Source organism: Antennarius striatus, chromosome 18 (assembly GCF_040054535.1).
Source record: "Antennarius striatus isolate MH-2024 chromosome 18, ASM4005453v1, whole genome shotgun sequence".
In the NCBI taxonomy this organism is placed as follows: Eukaryota; Metazoa; Chordata; class Actinopteri; order Lophiiformes; family Antennariidae; genus Antennarius; species Antennarius striatus.
In genome coordinates this window covers 17,439,306-17,458,993 of record NC_090793.1, presented here as the reverse complement: position 1 = coordinate 17,458,993, position 19,688 = coordinate 17,439,306, and the positions used below count along the sequence as shown (strand labels likewise).

General features: G+C 39.9%; 1 protein-coding gene across 1 annotated transcript; it reads right to left on the bottom strand.

Annotated features, from left to right (window-relative positions):
- Positions 1–2,213: 2,213 nt before the first annotated feature.
- On the bottom strand, positions 2,214–14,130 carry LOC137612418 (junctophilin-1-like). The gene is made up of 7 exons (XM_068340929.1): positions 13,563–14,130; positions 7,435–8,194; positions 5,343–5,461; positions 4,975–5,244; positions 4,398–4,807; positions 3,392–3,488; positions 2,214–2,562 (listed from the first exon to the last, which is right to left on the bottom strand). The coding sequence occupies exons 1-6, from the start codon at positions 13,939–13,941 to the stop codon at positions 3,408–3,410; spliced, it is 2,019 nt and encodes a 672-aa protein (XP_068197030.1). The 5' UTR covers positions 13,942–14,130; the 3' UTR covers positions 2,214–2,562; positions 3,392–3,407.
- Between the last annotated feature and the right edge of the window lie 5,558 nt (positions 14,131–19,688).

The window sequence follows — 19,688 nt, the reverse complement described above, 5'->3', positions numbered from 1 at the left end:
TATCATCTAAATGTGATTTCAACATATTTTCAAAAAAGCTATGGGATTTGGAGAGAAGTCGGCATCTCTCACCGCTGATGAACTGAATAGCTGTTTCTATGGTGTCAATATGATATCAGCTTCTTCATTTTTTATATTTACTGCATAAAAGTAAATGTAAATTAATTGACTTTAAATTTGAAAATGATTCAGTTGAGTACATAGAAATATAGTCGAAAAAATTAGAATAGTGAAGCATTTGTTGCACAGAGCACATCAAGTAACGACTAAAAATGTTAATAAAATATCAAAAAGACACAGAAATATTATTAACATATAATGTCAGTTTGATCAACAAATGCTTTCTTTGCAGAAGCTGCAAGAGACGTGCTTAACCCACTAAATCTAAATAAAAAGAAAATGTTTTATATGTGTTTTCTATATGATCAGAAATAATCTCAGTTCATTCCTTCTCCTTAATGCTGTTAAAGGACCTGGTTTTATTAGAAGGATTCTCCGGGTGTTTTTTTTTAATTTTTATACTGATCATTAATACTGAGACAAGCCTGTAAACTCTATTTAACCTACGACATGAGCATTCATCGTTATCTATGCAACAGAGAAGTATTCTACTGGGACCGAACATTCTAACAGCTCCACTTCTTCCAGGAATCAACCTCAACTAGAAAACGAACTGCAGTCCTTCAGCTGAAGTACATGCAAACATCAGCTGGATGTACGCTGAGAAAACACAACAAATAAGGCCGATTCTCAGTGCAATTCCATTAATGTTGGTTAGTGTGTTGCATAGACCAAAATATATAGAAGTGTCAACCACAAAACAGTATCAGAAATTCTGTGGTGTGATTGGATCACAAGTTTTAGTATGTAAGACCTCTGAATGTCCATCAATGGACATCACAGTGTTTTAGCTCTTGTTGTCGGAGTTGGTGTGAAACAGTTTTAGCCTCTTCACAGGTTTCAGACTCGACTACCTTCAGCCGGAACAGGCGACATTCAGTTCAGCTTTTCTTTTCTGCCAGCTGCTCATGGAACCATCGTTTCACGAGATTTACTCTACATGACTGCCAGACCTCCTGGATGTCTCCTCCTGAGGTGATCAGTGAGGATTAAACAGTTGACCACTTTGTCCTGAGTGGCTACAGATCTGAATATGAGCATGTTGTTTACCAGAACTACACACACTTCCTGTTTACATTACTCTCTGAAATGAAAGGTATTGTCAGTAGTTGAAAATACACTTCCTGATTTTACTCTACAGCGATCATTCCCTTTGGCTCACTGTTGATGTTACAGCTGTAATACAACTCATGGATGAAAAAAATTTGAGCAACAAAATTACTTTCAAATCCGCTGCGACAATTCAATCATGATTTATTTTTTACTTGATAAAATCAGGGAGTGGATCAGAAGAAACTCTTCTGATTGTCTGTCATGCACCTGATGCGGGACATAACGGCAGGCGCTGAATGACGGAAACGGATACCAACAGACTGATGGACACATGATATAAATAGAGCCACTCTCTCAGGACATGGCAGATGGAAAGGGTGCCAAATGCTTCACATTCCTACCCGGGCCCTCCTCATTTACTAACGTCACTTTGTAAAACAGTAAGGCAGCTGTTGGCTTCCATCAGTTCAAAGTGAGTCTCCAAACATCCCCAACCGCACAGACACATGCTGTTTGTGTGGAACACAGTGTGGTTTCCATCTCAACCAAAGAATAAAAGTTTAAACTTCATTCGATTAGAGACAGGAAACGGTTTTTGAGGCCACGTATGAAGCACCAGGATCTACAGACCACATCACAGCTTTCAGAGCGTTTTACCCTGATCTGACGCTGCTTTTCATTACTGTAAAATGTTAGATCTCATCAGCTGAACTGAAGGGTAGCCATTAGTTTTTAATGACATTATGAAGATTCTCCTCCTTCAGGTGGATCCTTCAGGGAGCACATTCTGTCCAGCAGGATGATGGAACTGCTTTTAATGAAGCACTTCAAGACCTCAACATATGAACAAGTTCTTGGAAATGAAACTACAGCTCACACACACACATAGACACACACACAGACACACACACACAGACACACACACACAGACACACACACACACAGACACACAAACACAAACACACACACACACACACACACACACACACACACACACACACACACACACACACACACACACACACACACACACACACACACACACACACACACACACACACACACACACACATACACACAGTGTTAGACAGTCTCTGGGGCCCCTCTCCAGCCAGTGACAGAGTGCAGTCACAAATCATCACCAGTCCAATCAGGTTGGACTCAGACAGGTGTGTGTGTGCGTGTGCGTATGTATGTGTGTGTGTGTGTGTTTGCAAGTGTGTCGTGGGGGTTTCATCTTTCGCTCCCATCCGTGTGTGTTCCTCTCGACTCCTTCTCTTCCCATCTATTTTCGGCCCTTCGCTTCGCCTGTGTCTGACTGGCATCTTTATTCAAGAGGCCCCATTAGTTAATGATGAGCCACCAGGTGACTGAGTCTGGATAAGTTCACTGTGGGGTAAGATAAAAAAAAAGTCAGTCATCAGTTTGCAGATGTGGTGCAATTATGCTCATACATGATTAAAGTAACACAAATCTTACCAAATACCAAACCTTTTCTTCAACATTAGAAAATTAACTCTCATTTAAAGGTTTCATGTCTAAAGATAGAAGGCTACATGTACATTTGTTTCAATATGAAATTATCCTAGGGGAGAACAGGTGCCTGTTCTTGTTAGAACTACAAGTACAAATATATACATATATATTTACATATTTATAGCTTCACAAAATGAGCAGAACCTTTTAGAATGGCTCATGTCTGAAAAACATTCTGAAAAACAATGCTGACAAAAGTTCTTCACGTCTTTATGCTCACTGCCACAGAGTGGCAATTATTCACTCAACATTGAGTGATCAAGATCTACACCATTGAAATTGAATAACTGTGAGCAGATATTTTACACCATATGAATTATGTAAAAAAACAATTATTAATCACGCCTGACAGACAACTGTAATCTTGCGTAAAGGTGACGACTTACATGCCCTGAGGTTCAAAAGCCACATAAATCAGGTAGAGTCATTTTTTGACCAAGGATGCTGATTTTTTTTCTCCTTTTCTGTTATTGATTGGTTTAATAACTATCTGGTTTTAAATGGATAATCACATGACTCTTTTTTCATATATTTGTGACTTATACCTTTGTTTTTTACCAGACAGCACTCAACAGAAGGTAGTTGGACTCACCTTTAGTGAAACTAAGTAAACCAACAGCGACATACAGTACAGAATACACTACATATGCATACATTTCAAGTCTTTCAATTATATACTTACCTGTATCCACATTTGGTCAGGTGAGGAAATGCACAAAAATTATTGCTAGACCTACATTCAGCAGCATCACTAGACACACCAGGATTGGGTTAGGATTCTGTGGAAACATGAGAAATATTCAAGTTGTAAAATGAATCCAGTCCTTCGTCATTAGACACACCAAACAAGCAGCAAACTGAGTCTATTGTCCAAACACCAACAAGGTATCACTGTTGCTGTAAGGTTATTAAATGCCTACCCAAGCATCTAGAAAAGAAGCTGCAGGATGCTGTATGGATGAGTTGGACACATATGAAGTGCAGGCTTTGTTTTGCTCACCTATACGGTAAGACATGTTTTCTGCTCAGCTGAACTACATTATCTGCTCACCAAAAATGGGTTTTTGTTCAACTAAGGTCAGTTTTCAGTTTAGTGAAGTTATGTTTTACATTCAGCTAAGTTAGTTTTTTGCATAGCTAACTGAATTTTATTTAGTTTTTAAGTTTAATTGTTTAGCCTTTTTCTTAGCCTTTTATTGTTGTCCCACTCGGCAGCCTCTGTATCTCTGCTGAATCCACGGTTCCCCTCTAGTCCTCACAGACAGCATCTCCTGTCACTGGTAGACTAGACCAGTACTGTGGGTTTGCAATAGTGGACTTGGGTTTAGGATGAACATAATAATGAAAAGCGAAACACACATAACACCATTCGCACAAAGCAAAAGAATGCTGTGGCATGGTCGTGCATGCGCGGTAAACACATTTTATGCTGCCAAGATAAGACTTCTGATCAGATTCATTATGTTTTATTCTGAGGTAATTTTCATATTTAAGCATGGTAAATGTCCTGTGCAGCTGAACTAAGTTTTCTGTCCGTTAAAGTTTTCTTTTGATCTAATCTACTTTTTTCCAGCTAATTGATCCATCACCAATTTAATTATGTCATAGTTAACAGGATTCTACGTTTTATGTCAACAGATGTTTAATATTGTATGTAGAATCCAGTACAACCATGTATGCTAACTCACTGTGTCCTCTTCTTCTTTTTCAGCAACTATTTCCATACTAGCCTTCTTGGTTTCTGCAAGGCTTTTAGGTTTGGTTAATTCCTGTCTTTTGGGCTCTAGTGCTTTGGTGATATCTTTTGGAGGAACTGGCGAGGGGACGGGTGCGTGTGAGAGTTTCACTGCAGGTGCTCGAAAGTCTTTGGCAGGTGATGGAAAGCTTGCAAGGCTTGATGGGTGAAGGTCATCCTCCAAACCAACTGGTTCTTCAGGTGGTGGGATTGTGGCACCTGCCTTGACATAGTAACCGTGATATTGGGAGTGAATCTGCCCATTGCTGGGATAACTGGTGACTGTTGCTTTGACTGCTGGAGAAGTTTCTCGTTGCCTCACTTCTTGTTTGAGAGAAAGTTTGGAAGCTGCTTTTGTTATACCTGCCAAGCAAAAGAAAAGAGAAGTGTTTACTAGTTTTGCTGCAGAAGTTTACTAAAAAAACAGCGTACATGACTAGTTTCTATTACTGTCTATGTTCAGAGAAACAACTCAATTTATAAACTGAGTCTCAATATTGTTAAGTGCAACAATAACCCAAGTTGCTTACCTGCTGTCAGAGTCTCAGGTGTTGGTGTTTTGCTCTCCTTCATGGTGGGAACTGAGGTGGTTGCAGCTTTCTTGTTGGAAAAGGTATTTTTAACACCATCGTACGGTGGACTTGGGCTGTGGCGTGGGCTCTGAGATGGAGACTGGTTGGGCGTTGTCCCTTTACGATAGAAATGAGGGCTCCCTGATGGGGTTTTCTCTTTTTTCTCTTCCATAGGAACCTCCTTCACCTGCACTGGTTCATTATACTTCTGCTGTACGTAATCAGGGCCTGAAAACAACATAGAAATTAAGAAAAACACAAGTGGAGAATAAAAAAAAGACAAATATGTTAAATAGGTGAAGCCATTTTTGTTTCGGGTGTAATACCTGGCTGATAGAAGTTCGGGGAGAGCTCCCTGGCCACAGCTCTGGCAATATCTGAATCCTGATTGGCTGACTGTGCAGCCTGGTCTGCAGCCTCCGCCTTGAGACGGCCATGGGATGTCCTACAAAAACACACACATACAATTGAGTTAAGCATAGCACTCTGTTTTGTGTGTTCCACATGTAAAGCAATTTGTAGCTCTCAAAAATCAGACATTTATGAGCAGGGAGTTATGAGCTGTAATAACATCAAAATGCTGCTTAACCTAAAAAGACTTGTGTAACCCAATGAATTGATTGCAACAGAGTTTGAGTCTTACAACCTAAAATGAGCAAAATTAATAAGTATCTGTGTAAGTCAGAATAATACAAAGTATCACATTTATGATTATATCTCCTATTGTCATTGTGGTTGCACATACCTGTAATCTGCCCATTGATCTATAGAATCGTCTTTTGTTGAACTTGTGCTGTGATTTGGCACTATATAAATACATTTAATTGGTTTGTATTAGGTATTAAAGCAATGTGGATTACTTAATACATTTAACACAGTAGGATATAGTTACTGATACTTGTTACAAAGTTCAGAAATTTCATATAAATTCATAATATAGTAGGGATTGACATTGATTACATGAAAGCAAAGTGGATTACTTACTAAATGAAATTCACTGTATTAATGATATTGATTATATCGTATAGAGCACACCCTGTAATACTGTACATCTACTGATTGTACTGTAAAGTGAAGTGTGTATGATTAAAAAAAGTAACAGATCAGGAAACGGATCCTTTTCATTTTACATATAAGTCCTCCTACCCCCATAGGTCCTGATTTTGAAGGATCCAGCTCATCATTAATTAAACAGGTCAAAACTGTATGCTTTTGATTGGTGTTTCAGCGGCTATGATTGACAGGTGCTGGTCATATAATTAAAATACCATGAAAGAATTTATTCATTTCAGTAATTTCATTCAAAAATTTCTCTATTTCTCTTGTTTATTTCTCAAATATCTATTTCTCTTAATTTTGATGATTATACTAATACTAATGATAATCCCAAATGAAATGTTATGGAATGCTAACATTAAATCAACATTAATATCATGGCACGCAAATAAGATGAAACAATAAATGACCAATATATCTGGATAACTTACCACAGTAGTGTGGCTGCCTACGCTTCACATAGAAGCAGACAAAGCGCTGATCATGAAGAGAGTTTGAAAGGATTTGATGCCAAATCAGAAAGGTTTGCAAAATTTACACATTAAGATAATGACTCATGTGGAAGATCACTGAAGCTGACACACACACACAGTACCCAGTACCGGCTTTTCCCTCACTCTGAACATCAATGGCCAATATTTCTTCTTATAAAGTGATCACTGTAACGGGTCACAACAAAGTTAACAAAAGTTTGTTAACCAGTAATCCATCCGTCCATCTTCCTCCGCTTATCCGGGGTCGGTAATAAATGTCATAAATGTAGATTATCTACTGCTCTGCAAGCTTAAATACTGCGTGAAGAAACACACACAACACACACACACACACACACACACACACACACACACACACACACACACACACACACACACACACACACACACACACACACACACACACACACACACACACACACACACACACACTAAATGAGCTACTGAACATTATGGTCTTTGGTCCAGCATCTGCCTTATTTATGTTTATTATATTTATTTACTTGAGGAGGGGGGCTACAACACATCCCTCTGTGTGCAGTAGGTCTACAGGTCTGTGGTAGGTGTGTGCAGTCTATCAAAGTCTGCAGATCAATGAGAAAATTGATTCTGTGCTGATGGAATGCAGCTGTGATAATACTGATGGCTTATTTAATGTGATGCCCGAGGAACAGAAAAGATTCCACACATCTTGACAGCCTGTGACATTTACCCACAATGCTGCCTCTCATGAGCAAAGATGTGAAACAAAGGAAGGCTTGGACTGTTTCACTGGGTCTTAGTGGCATATGAATACGATTTAAGATATGTCTGTCTATCTCTGACTCTCCTTCTCTGGATGAGACTCTTCTCACGCTGCACATCTTACCTAGAGATGGCGATCTCCACTTTGGTTCTTGCGATGGCTGCTGCCCTCACAGCTCCCTCAACGGCCCGGTCCACCTTCTGTTTGGTCTTGGCATTCTTCAGAGGAATGAGGTGCTTCCTGATGCCTCGGGCCAGAATGTTGTTCTTGTACTTCCCCTCCTCCTTGGTGCCATCAGGAAAGATGGTACAGCCGTACCCATGACGTTTATTGTTCAACCATTCGCCCTCATACTTCAAATTGTTGGAACGCTCGGAGACACCGAAGCCACTGCGCTTATCGTTCTTCCACTCACCCATGTAGGACTCGGTGATGGTGGCATCCACATTGTCCTCCAGGGGTAGATAGTCATCAGCTGGATCTCCATCTCCAAAGCTGACAGTGGAGTTTGCGTCGCTTGAACTTATGCGGCTCATGGCGGTGTCACTGCGTGCTGAGCTGCGTTTGCTGGAAATGGATGAGCGCGAGTCAGACTTGCGCAGTCGCTGGAGGCTGCCGAAAAGAGAGCCACCGCGGAAAAGACCCCTCTTTTTCTCGGTACCCTCTTCATCTGTGTGGAAGTTGAGAACGAAGCCACCTCGTGTACCGGCAGGGCTGTCTGTCAGGTTGTCACGCAGTACAGTTCCGTTGCTCTGCTCACTGCGGAGGGAAGACAGCGAGGTGCGTAGAGGTGAGTGGATGACGCTGGCCATACCGTATGGAACACTTTGGCGCACGCCGTAGCCATGACGCATCCCACCAGTCCACTGACCCTGGTATGTACCTACAGCAAGAATGGAAGACAGTGAGTGATCTCTGACAGCAACAGATTTGTAGTTAACAAAAAAAAAAAAGTGACATAGTTAACTGGGTAAATTAGAAGTAAGAGAGTAATTTTGGAATAATGTGAGAACCACAAGTTAAATTGTTATAAATAACCAAACTGAAGAAACCAATGCTGAGTTGCACACATTCAGGCTCTCTACAAAGCATGCATGAAATGTAAATGATTTCTGTCCAGAGGTCTTTGGAGCAAACATGGATACAAACCCTGTTAGAGGTTCCCCTGTTTTTACCTGCAGCTGGCGGTAAAGTGCATACAAACGTACATACACACATTTATACATACATACATATATACACATAAAAGCCCTCATAATGTCTGTCTTTAAAGCTCAAGCTTAAGACAGTTGTGGTTCTAAAAGCATCACCAGCGAATGTCATTAGGTGAAAAAACCATTTTCTTTGGGGCCTGGTTTGGACGGCTATGGTTAAGGCCCTGATGGCGTAGGCTGGAGAATGTGCTATTTTAAAAGATGGAAGTAACTTGAGACGCTGGGAAGTGTTGATGGTTGGAGAAACATGTCTCAGAGCAGCAATGGTTTGGATGTGTGGAAAAAACCTCCATCACAGTGGCAGACTTATAACGGAAAAATTACAGGATGGGCGATTGTGTTGTCAGGAAGACCATTGCTCACTTACAAGATACAAACCCGTAAACACCACTCACTATCATTATTGGGGATTGTTTGAAATAATTAAATATTACTTCACATATAGATGGTGATTTCTAATTAATGTTAAATTACAGTATATAACTAAAATATAAAACACCAGGATGAGATTATGAAAATCAAATAATGTGCATGGCTGTGCTTTGTGAAAAAACCACTAATTGAACATTGATATTGTACAGTCATTCATTCATTCATTCATTCATTCATTATCATCAACTTCTTCCGCAGTTGCTGGTGGCGGGGTTACTGTAGCCTATCCCAGTGGAATTGGGGCGAGAAGCTGGGCACACTCCGGGCGCGACGCCGGTGTACCGCAAAAGTCACACAAAAGAAACACAAACACACCACCTTACATTGTACACCATAAACTAATTACAACATCAGGGTTTATGAGTGACAAGTAGCATGAAAACTGAATGCACCTAAACGCACTGCAGATAAATTGAATATACTTAAATGGAAAACATTTAAAATGAAATGTTTTTCTACAAGCCCACTACACTTCATTCAACATAGACTGTGTCTAACAACAAGTATTTGAATTAAGCCATTTTTGCTTTCACTCTGCACAGAATTATTTAAAAAATGTGTTTAAAAATTTGTCTTTCTTTTAAGATAACCTGGAAATTATTTGTGCATATTCTGTATACCACACTCATCCTTTAAAAAAAAAATCAGTCAAGTCAGCTGATCACATGGTCTTGTACTGGGAGACATTTATTTGCACCATTGTTAGTAAGTGAGTAATCAATGCAATAGTTGTTTTTGTTAAATATGGAAAATTTCACTCCATCAGATGTTCTGTAAGGAAGCCAGAAACTGAAAAAAACTTTTCAAAATATGGAGGTTTTTACCAGCTATACAAATTTAAGCAGCTACAAACATCTCTACTTCATGTAATGAAAAAGAAAAGTACCAACTAACATCTTCAGGTCCCCCTTTAACAACGCGAACAAACATTTTATGTGTACCCCTGAAAATATATCACCTTTCGAATTTGGCTGATCAGCTTTGAAAGGTGATATACAGTATATTCATCCCAAACCAGCATTCAACACAGATATGGGATAATGGGGTTCCAAATATTGTCATAGGACACTAAAGAACTAAACACGACAAAAAATATTTTTTTTAAATAAAGCATAACCAAAACCATAAGGGTTTCCTGACCACATCTAATGTAGAATAATCAACCAGTGTGTCGACTTATGAAAATGTGCTAAAATGTAGTCTTTTTATGGACTTGCAACACACATTTTCCTTTAGGAAAAAGGCTGAGGTAAGCAGCCCAGTCCACCATGACTCCCTGACCCCAGCAACAGGTTGGAGAATTGCACCTTGACAGAGCTGGCATGCAGTTCCTTCCCACAACATGAAGTAGATATCAAAGTATTAAAGATCTCAGTATCAACAGTTGGCTGTTTCAGTCTCCCACAGCAGGATCACACTCTGTGATATCTCACCCAGCAAAATTCTCAGTTAGGTGTAGTGCTGAAACCAGAACTCTAAGTTTATGCCAGAAAGTCAAGGCAACAAGGTTGGTGTCTATTATAGCTCCCCCTGTAGGACAGCTGTGGTAGCACACATTTCCATACAGATAACTTGGCAAGCACCTTTCCCAGCACTCCCTTTCAATTCCGCTACTCTGCGTCCTCATTCCAAAAATACACCCACAGAAAATACTCCTAGAACCTTCCAGACACGTTTCACTCATCTCCCAGCTAACCCTGGCTGATGACGCTTTTTATTGCAGGAAAGCTGTCCTGGAAATCCTTAACACTGTTGGTATCAGCATAATTTGATATAACCAGCTTGGGCAAATGAACTGGTTTGGCCCTTCTCCCGCTCTACTCACACAATATGCATAACATACAACACAATAAGTTCATCTGTATAAAAACACATTTTCCAGGACCGAACACTTGCGGAGTTGAACATTAAAACAAATTATCAACATAATCAAATGACTTTTCCTGATAAATGGAAATGATTCCAGTAAGTCAACATATTTAACAAAAAGTTAACTTACTATCTTGAAAATATATTTAGTCAATGTTTTTCTTCAATGCTTTACTTTTTCACTTCAGAAGTCTTTGGAGAAGACGACAACTCTTCAATTTAAGAATTGTTTTCTAGCTATAGATTATATTCACATCTACAATAGACAGTTCACCATTGGTTCTTCAAGTTTGACCTTCTCCTCTACTTCACAGCAAGTTCAGCTAACTTCTGCACTGCCTTGTCTTGTCTTGATTTACAGATTATTCATATTCAAATATATACTGTATAAAACGCACCAACTAAATTAAAAAAAAAAAAAGTACATATATAGGCCACACCTGTCCTAAAGCCTCAGGCGTCAAAGTGTTGTTACATCAGATATTTACATAGAAAGCCTTTTATAAGTTTTAATTATCGCTTTTTTTCCAAACGGTGGCTGTAACGCGGTAGTAAAACAGCGCCTTCTCCAACGTCTCACCATCAATTCATTGATGCCAAACTGACAGGCAGCAGCTCTATGTCTAGATCGATGGCTTTTTACTTAAAAGCTGCATCGTGCGGCTTTATTAATGTGTCTGTTCAAAACACAATCACAACTACAGTGGCATCTTCCTTGCCACATTATCTCTTCCACTTGTCTGCCCCACTCTTGCACTTCCCGCTCTATAAATGTCAGGACACAAAAAACAGGTAAACATGAACAATATAATGATTTTAAATCAATTTGATTTGTTGTTACTGGGTTGGTCATCAAATAAAAGAATCGTTTCTAAACATCGGATTGCACTTGCCTTATTTTCTGTTTATCAGATACTAAATAAATCGAGCCCATGCTTACGTAAAGTTTAATTTTCTGTGGTTGAGATGTGCAGCATCTGAACTTTTCAACTCATAGCTCAAATAGCGAAGCCAAGCCGGGTTCCACCATAGAGCTCATCAAACAACGCATAAAAGCATGGCTTTAATTTTGCTGAATAATAATAATTTTGTGCCAAATTTATGACACAAAAGATACACAATCAATATGACTAAACATTTTGATAGACATGTTGTATATCAGTGTGTGTACTATTGTACGACATGCCTATACTGAAGAAATTGCAAATCTACAAAAACACAATAATGGTGTGAAGTAATTCAGTGAGGATCTAGTGCTTTATTTTCCCCACATGTCCTTCAGAATAAAAGCACTATAAAACACTTCAGATCAGCAAAGGGAAACTAAGTCAGTCAGAGCATTCAGTTTTGTAACCTAAAAATAGGTTCTGTGAATGGACATAGGCGCGACATGGTGGAAGGTTCTGGGTTTGATTCCTTTCTGTGCTGACTTTGTGTGTTCTCCCCGTGTGTGCGTCAGTAGTTGTCTCCTTATGTGGCCCCACAATGTGCTGGCGATGCTTCCAGGATGTATCCTGCTTCTCACTTCAACATGACCAGTGACCACTGAGCAAATAAGTGGCTGAAGACGGACGATTTCAGTCTTCTCGTCTTCAAGAATATGAATGAATGAATGGATGGATGGATGGATGGATGGATGGATGGATGGATGGATGGATGGATGGATGGATGGATGGATGGATGGATGGATGGATGGATGGATGGATGGATGGATGGATGGATGGATGGATGGATGGATGGATGGATGAAAAGCTTATTTAAGCTTCCACACCTCAGTGACAGCATGAGAACAATTTTTGTGAATGAACATACAGGTAGAGCTAAATAAATTAATCAATACATGACTTGAAAACAAGTAGGAATACAAAAGACAGCGCAAACACTGACCACGAGCTAACTTACAGGTTAGTTAACAGGTTTCCTTTGTCTGCTACGGCTTCACACGTTCATGTTTATAAGTTTAATATCTTATGTTAGCAGAGCTTTATCATAGGGGCATCCATCCACCTGCCTTGGCTAGATTGAGACATTATTTAATTATTTTAGAATCATCCAACCATACGTTTCTTTAATTTAATTTTCTTCTGATTAGAACTGATTCCATGCTGTAAAGAATTTCCGTGGTTACACTTTAGCTCTGAATAAAGATAAACTATCTTTATAGCCGTGGAGTCCTCGAGCTGTGCCTGAGACTCATCTGCAAATATCACCAGTTACAACAGCCACAGGACACCAGTCCTACTTATACAACCATCAAGCTGGAGCAGACTCCATCCAGATCCCTTCACAGTGACTGGGCTGACACACTTCAAACTTTAACAGCATATCATATGTCACCACCAAATGTCTGCATCCATCATACTTCACACTGGGGAGTCCTGTTTGTAGTCAACTCACGTAGGGCTATTTTTTATATATCAACAGTAACAAATCAAACAGCAGAAGCAGTGTGTGTGTGTGTGTGTGTGTGTGTGTGTGTGTGTGTGTGTGTGTGTCTGTGTGTGTGTGTGTGTGTATATATATATATATATATATATATATATATATATATATATATATATATATATATATATATATATATATATATTCCAGTTTTCCCACATTTACGCACATGCAAAAGAGAATCCAATAAGTGTGTATTCGTATCAATGTACTTACAGTACATTGATACTGTAAGTTCACACATACACACACACAAAAATAATATTTTGTTTGTTTGTTTGTGTGTTTCCTTACCTCCGTCTCCGTACGTCTCCACGCCATAGCCGTCCTGCAGACCTTTACTCCAGGTCCCCTCATACCTGGCCGGTGTGTTCAGGCTCTGTCGGACCCCGTACCGGCCCTTGAACCCATAAGTCCACTCCCCCCGGTAAATCCACTTCCCCTTGGTTTCTACACCGAGTCCGTGACGCTTCCCTTGTGCCCAGTAGCCCTGGTACAGATTCCCGCTGGGCCAGGTGTAGACCCCCACCACCTCGAATCCGTTGGACCAGGAGCCCGAATACTCCCCCTGGCCTTTGGGTCCGGTGCAGACCCCGTGGCCGTGGGCTTTGCCCTCGTCCCAGCCTCCGCAGTAGGTGCCACCATCGTCAAAATCGAACCGACCGCCCGTCATTCAGACACGGAGGTTAGAGGAGCTGCTGACGTCTGCGCAACAGGTCCTCGGGACGCGCGTCTCCGGACGCAGTGTGAAGATGTCACCGTCAACTCTTGACGTAGATGCGCGGGAACTGGGACGGACAGCGGGTGGGAACATGAGCGGGGCTGCGTCGGGTCTCCGGGCGGGTGGAGAGGGTGAGATGCGTGCGCCCTGACAGCTGGAGGAGTGTCCCGGTCCTCCCGCAGCAGATCGCTGCTAAGACGACCCGCTGGAGTGGAACCGGACTTCCTGTCTGGATTTTCAAAACAAACAAGCGGCTGTTCCATCCGTTCCCGGCGGTGGTCCAGTTTTGCCAAATTTACGCACAAGCAAAATAGAATCCAACGAGTTGCGCTACAGTCAGAAATGCACCCAGTCTGGATGGAAAACAATCTATTGAGGCGACATCACAGTTTTTTAAAGCAAACAAATCACATGTCAAGTGGAAACCTGAAGGTTCCAAAGCATATGTATGTATTTTCATATTTCCTTTTTTTTTTTAAAAAAAAAAGAACAATATATATGAAATGACATTGCTTACATGTTTTACATGTAAGTCCATTAAGTAAGTCCATTTTGAGGACTATAGCAATGCTACTTGCCACTTACTTAATATTCTTGTTCTGCCAACAATAAATGTGGCCACATTTCTATGATGAAATGAAAACCAAGTTTTCAGGTACAAATGAAATGAAAATGAAATGATGCTCAGCAGAATCAAAGGCTTTGCAAAAGTCAAAGAAAGAATATAAAGTTATCCTCGGAGATCAGACAAGAAAATTAAAGTCTAAAAACAATCATATTATTGAGGATGTGTCTGTTGTTAATAAAACATAATTGAACATAAGTATAGAACACCTTCAGCACACAATAAACAGTTTATAGCAAGGATGGGTAAACGTTTTGACTTGTGGGCCACACAGAGTTCTAAAATTTGACAGATGGGGCAGTTGAGGAGCAGATGAATGGAGTGTTTATTTGTACTAATGTAAAGGACATGTAAAACCCAATATATAAAAGTTTTTAGCCTTTAACAGGCATCAACACAAGGATTATTGTAAAAATTATTTTATAACTGAATTTATTTCATAAATTTAATAATGTAATTTAAACAAGTTTGGTGGGACAAATTACAAAGCCCAATGGGCTGGACATGGCCTGCGGGCAGTAGTTTGACCATGTCTGGTTTATAGTCATTATTTAACAAACCAATAGGCCTCCAGCTGCACACATTTATTCTTCCATGGTTTGGGAATTAGACTTCAAATTCACATGTAATTCTATCATCCCTGGGAACTTGTAATATTTTATAGATATTTTAGGTGCTTTATTGCATCTGTTATTTCTGACTATGATTGCAGTCATGGATGGACCTTTCTATGTGAGTGACCAAATTAATACGTCCAGATGATTGAAAATGTCTGACACAACGTCCTCATCAAAATTAGACTTGCAGAGAACAGAATAAAAGTGACAGCAGTTGATTGATTGATTGACTGATTGATTGAATGATTGACTGATTGATTGAAGATCCATTCATCCAGAATTACAATCCATCCATTTTTTTAGCACAAGACATTGTAATCACCATCACCTCATCTTCAGCTGCTTATCAACCTTGCGGGTCACGGGTCTGCTGGAGTCTCCTCTAGCTGACTATGGGCAAAAGGCAGGGTACACCCTGGATAAAATGCCAGCTCATTGCAGGATTATTACAATAGACTGGATGAAAACTGATAGGACTACCATGTCCACAGGTGATCAAAGTCTGCCATCTTCTGGAACTCTATCATCTTCACAACAAAACCTGCTCTTGACTTTTCACTTTTAAAAATATTTGGTCACATTGTATGAAATGTTAACATTGTCCCTGAAACATTTTGGACAAATCTTTAACAAAACCTATCTGTTTGTGAAAACTGGTAAAATTACAGTCAACTTCATGAACCCAAACAGAAATACTGAGCCTGAACAGGAAAAATAAGAAACTTAAAGAGAAATAAGGTGAAATGTCTTACTGTCTCTGAGGGTTACTACGATACTGAAGAATTCTGATCCCTTCGTCGCTCTATCCACTGCTGGAGGCAAAATTATTTCACCACCATTATTCTTTGCATATCAGAATGGCCTGAAAGTTGTCCTCTACTCCTTCCAATGTACCTGTGAATAATCAACACTAGATGGAAGCAGCAAGCCATCTGGACTGAAACAAGTCAGGGAGAGAAAAGAGGCTCAATCTGAGGGGAAACCCATGTGTGAATCAAATGTGTGTTTAATGTTTATGTTCAAAGCCAGTGTGAGCAGCGCCAATTACATGGGATCCGATCACTTTACTTCTAGTTTCTGCTTATGTGAAGTGTCAACAGTCATGTAAAAATTCTTGTGGATTTTACAGTGGCCTGAAACAACACGTAGTATTGCATCAAATCACCACTGTCAGCTTATTTCTGTTACAAAAATGTGAATGTGTCAACGACCAAATTCAAGAAGTTGAGCAAATGTCAGCCACACTAAATGGTAACTGAGAACATTTGTTCAAATTTATTGGAAAAGAGGAACCTTGGTATCTGGTTGGTAGTAGAGAATAATAGTATCTGGTTGGTAATAGAGAATAATAGTATCTGGTTGGTAATAGAGAATAATCGTTTTCAGTGGTGGTTTTGTGTCTCTTTATTAGTTTCATCTGTCATTATTTTGTAAGTTTATTTTTTCTTTTTTTTTCATTAACATTTCAGAATGTTTTATTTTGTACTTTAAAAACTGATTTTCTTCTTACAAGGTCTTTTTGATTTTGATCTCTTTTTTACTTCTTATTTGTGGTATTTGGTTAATTTAATCATACCATTGGATTGTCCATGCAATGCATTGTGTATCTTTGCCTCTCGCCTATAAATCTGCTGGGATAGGCTCCAGCAACCTCTGTGACCTGTAATGCGGAGGAAGTGGTCGAAAGTGAATGAATGACTGAATGAATGAATGAATGAATGAATGAATGAATGAATGAATGAATGAATGAAATGGATTGTCTTTAGCATGACAATGTCAGATCTCATACTTCCGTGTAGGCTCACCGTTACGTCTCTTCAGAGCATCTATAGCATAGAGGTGCATCCACTGGCCAAGTCTCTTCCTGTTGTAAATTTGGGGGCAAATCTGCTGACTGTTCCTTAACTCCAGACAGCAGTGTATTTGCCCTACTTGTTTTTGCCTGCTGTCGGAAATGTAACTTTCTTGGTGCTGATAGAATGGAGGCAATGTGAAAAAGATCGAGATTGCTGGCCAGTGAAAACACTTTAAAGTAGGCCAAGCAAATCATTGAATGTGCAGCAAAACAAGACCATTCTACGTGGAATTGCACATAAAGATGTAGCTTGCAGTTTTTCCCCCTCTGTAGTATAAATATACCTTCGGCTGTCTGAAGTAGAGAAATGGGCTCAACAAATGGCCCAACACTGCAGAAATGGCAGATTAAAGCTATTTACAATAAAGACTGTGCAGTCTACATAATGCAGCTTTGAGTTATCCACACACAGAGTGGTCTGTCTGGAGGTCAACCAGGAGAAAACCCAGCATCTGGTGACATTGTTGTCATTTCTTCGATTGTGAAAGTGATTGGCAGAAACAGTGTGTTCACTAATGTGTGTTGTGAACACTGTGGAGACACTTCAATGGGTGTAAATGTGGCCCGTATAAAACTTGGCGCATGCTGTCGACAGAGTGCTTTGTTGTGTAGTGTCACTCTGTTATCTGCGCTCCTGAGAGATAATCATTTGATTCCGATCGCTGTCTTTGTGTCGATTACACTGCTATAAAAGCCATGGTATTAATGTTGTGAAATCTTTTTCTGTAACTTTCACCTTGTTTATTTAAGCTTTAACATTACAAAAATAAAATGTTCATGGACATTAAAAGTCTATAAAATATAATTAAAACCAAACAACTGGCAGCATTATCCTGTATGTAAAGCTAATATTTTTTATGCCATTATATAAAGTGTTGTAATGTATTTACAGTAATAAAATTCTGTGGGTTACAGTAGTGCACTGCATAATACCAGCTTTATGCTTGCAACTGCTTAAAGGTGTAATAAAAATAATAGTAGGTCAAATTTATGTAGCACTTTTTCAAAACACCCAAAGATGCTTTAAATGCAGAAGTCGATAAGATAAAACAAGAAATGCAGAAGGAGGTGAAATGAGTGGATTAATGGGGGTTGAAAACCATTTGGAAGAGGTAGGTTTTTAACTGTTTCTTGGAGGATAGTAATGAGTTAGAGGTATGGATTTGTGGGGGGGAGGGTGTTCCAGAGGGTGGGGGCTGGCTTTTACAAAGGCCCTGTCGCCCAAGGTACTTTGCTTCGGTTTGGTGATGGGAGTGTGGAGGTTGGCGTAAGAGGAGCGGCGGTGGCGATAGAGGCAGTAACACTGCAGAAGGTCAGAGACGTCTTGGTTAAGATCTTATAGTGTAATTATCACCATGGTGTTGCTATCATCACGTGCTTGACATAAGCGTTACAGCTCTCCCAAAGCACTGGACTTCTGTTGGCCACTTTCTAGATTTTTCCTCTTGTCTCCCTCCATGCAGATTCTTGAATTCATTCCACTAAGTTCTGTCTCAGTTGTTTTGAATCTGGGTCCCTCTATTCCAGAAGTAAAGTTAGATGGAAGAAGAGTCTGTCCAGTGGTTCAGAAGGACTGCAATGAAGAGACATATTTTCCTCTTACAGTCCAAAAGGTCTGTATGATTAAAAATAAAAAGACAATTCATCTTCTTTTCTGATAGCAGTGAGTAGAGTGAGAGTGAACCTGCTGAGTGTGGATTAACGTGTTTTTCTTTCTATTCCTTTCCTTTTTCCGCCCTATGTTCCTTGACATATTATTAGTTGTGTTTGTAGCGTTGGCTTGCAGTTGATACACTTACTGTATTTAGACTGTGCATCTACTGTACATACTGGTGTTCCAGCAACTTATCCAAGTGAATGGTTTCGCAATTAAAGTTGTTCTGAACCTTTAAAGAAATGCGAACGCGAAATGCTAACGAGTATTATTAGATACTTTGTGACCGTTAAAAATGTTGTGTAGGTGTGGGTGTAGACTGTCATAAATCCAGGTCATGGTAATGATATCAGGTTGACTCAGAAGCAACTAAGCTCATTTGGGGTTTGATGACATTTCTTTCAAGAGGTAAGAGTTCCAAATGACTGGTGTGGAGTTTCAGGTATTTGACCTTCAGTGTGGTTGTCAACACACTGAGATATTAAATTAAGTTCATAGTTGATCCACCAGCTTTATCATGGCTTAATTGAGGTCTAGGCAGAATGTTCCATCCTATTTACTACCAGAGTATTTTTTTATTGAAAGCAGGTGAGTCTGTGTTCATGTCGTCTGTATCTGTCCCAACCAAACAGAGAAGTGTTTGGACTCTTGTGTGTCCATGGTCAGGTCATCATTGAGATATGAGCTAAACACAACTGCAGAGACAATGACTTCATTGGGACGCTATCTACCAAGGTGTTCACTGTCCGCACACGCACACGCACGCACACACACACACACACACACACACACACACACACACACGCACTTCTTTGGCCCTGTATTTTACAGCTTTGAAGAGCTGATCTAAATGCTGTCAGGAAAATTAAATCCCCTGGCCCCAAATGTGCGTTTCTGCGTTGATGTAGGTGGACTTAATTAAATATGCTTGCACAAGGTGTGTGTGTG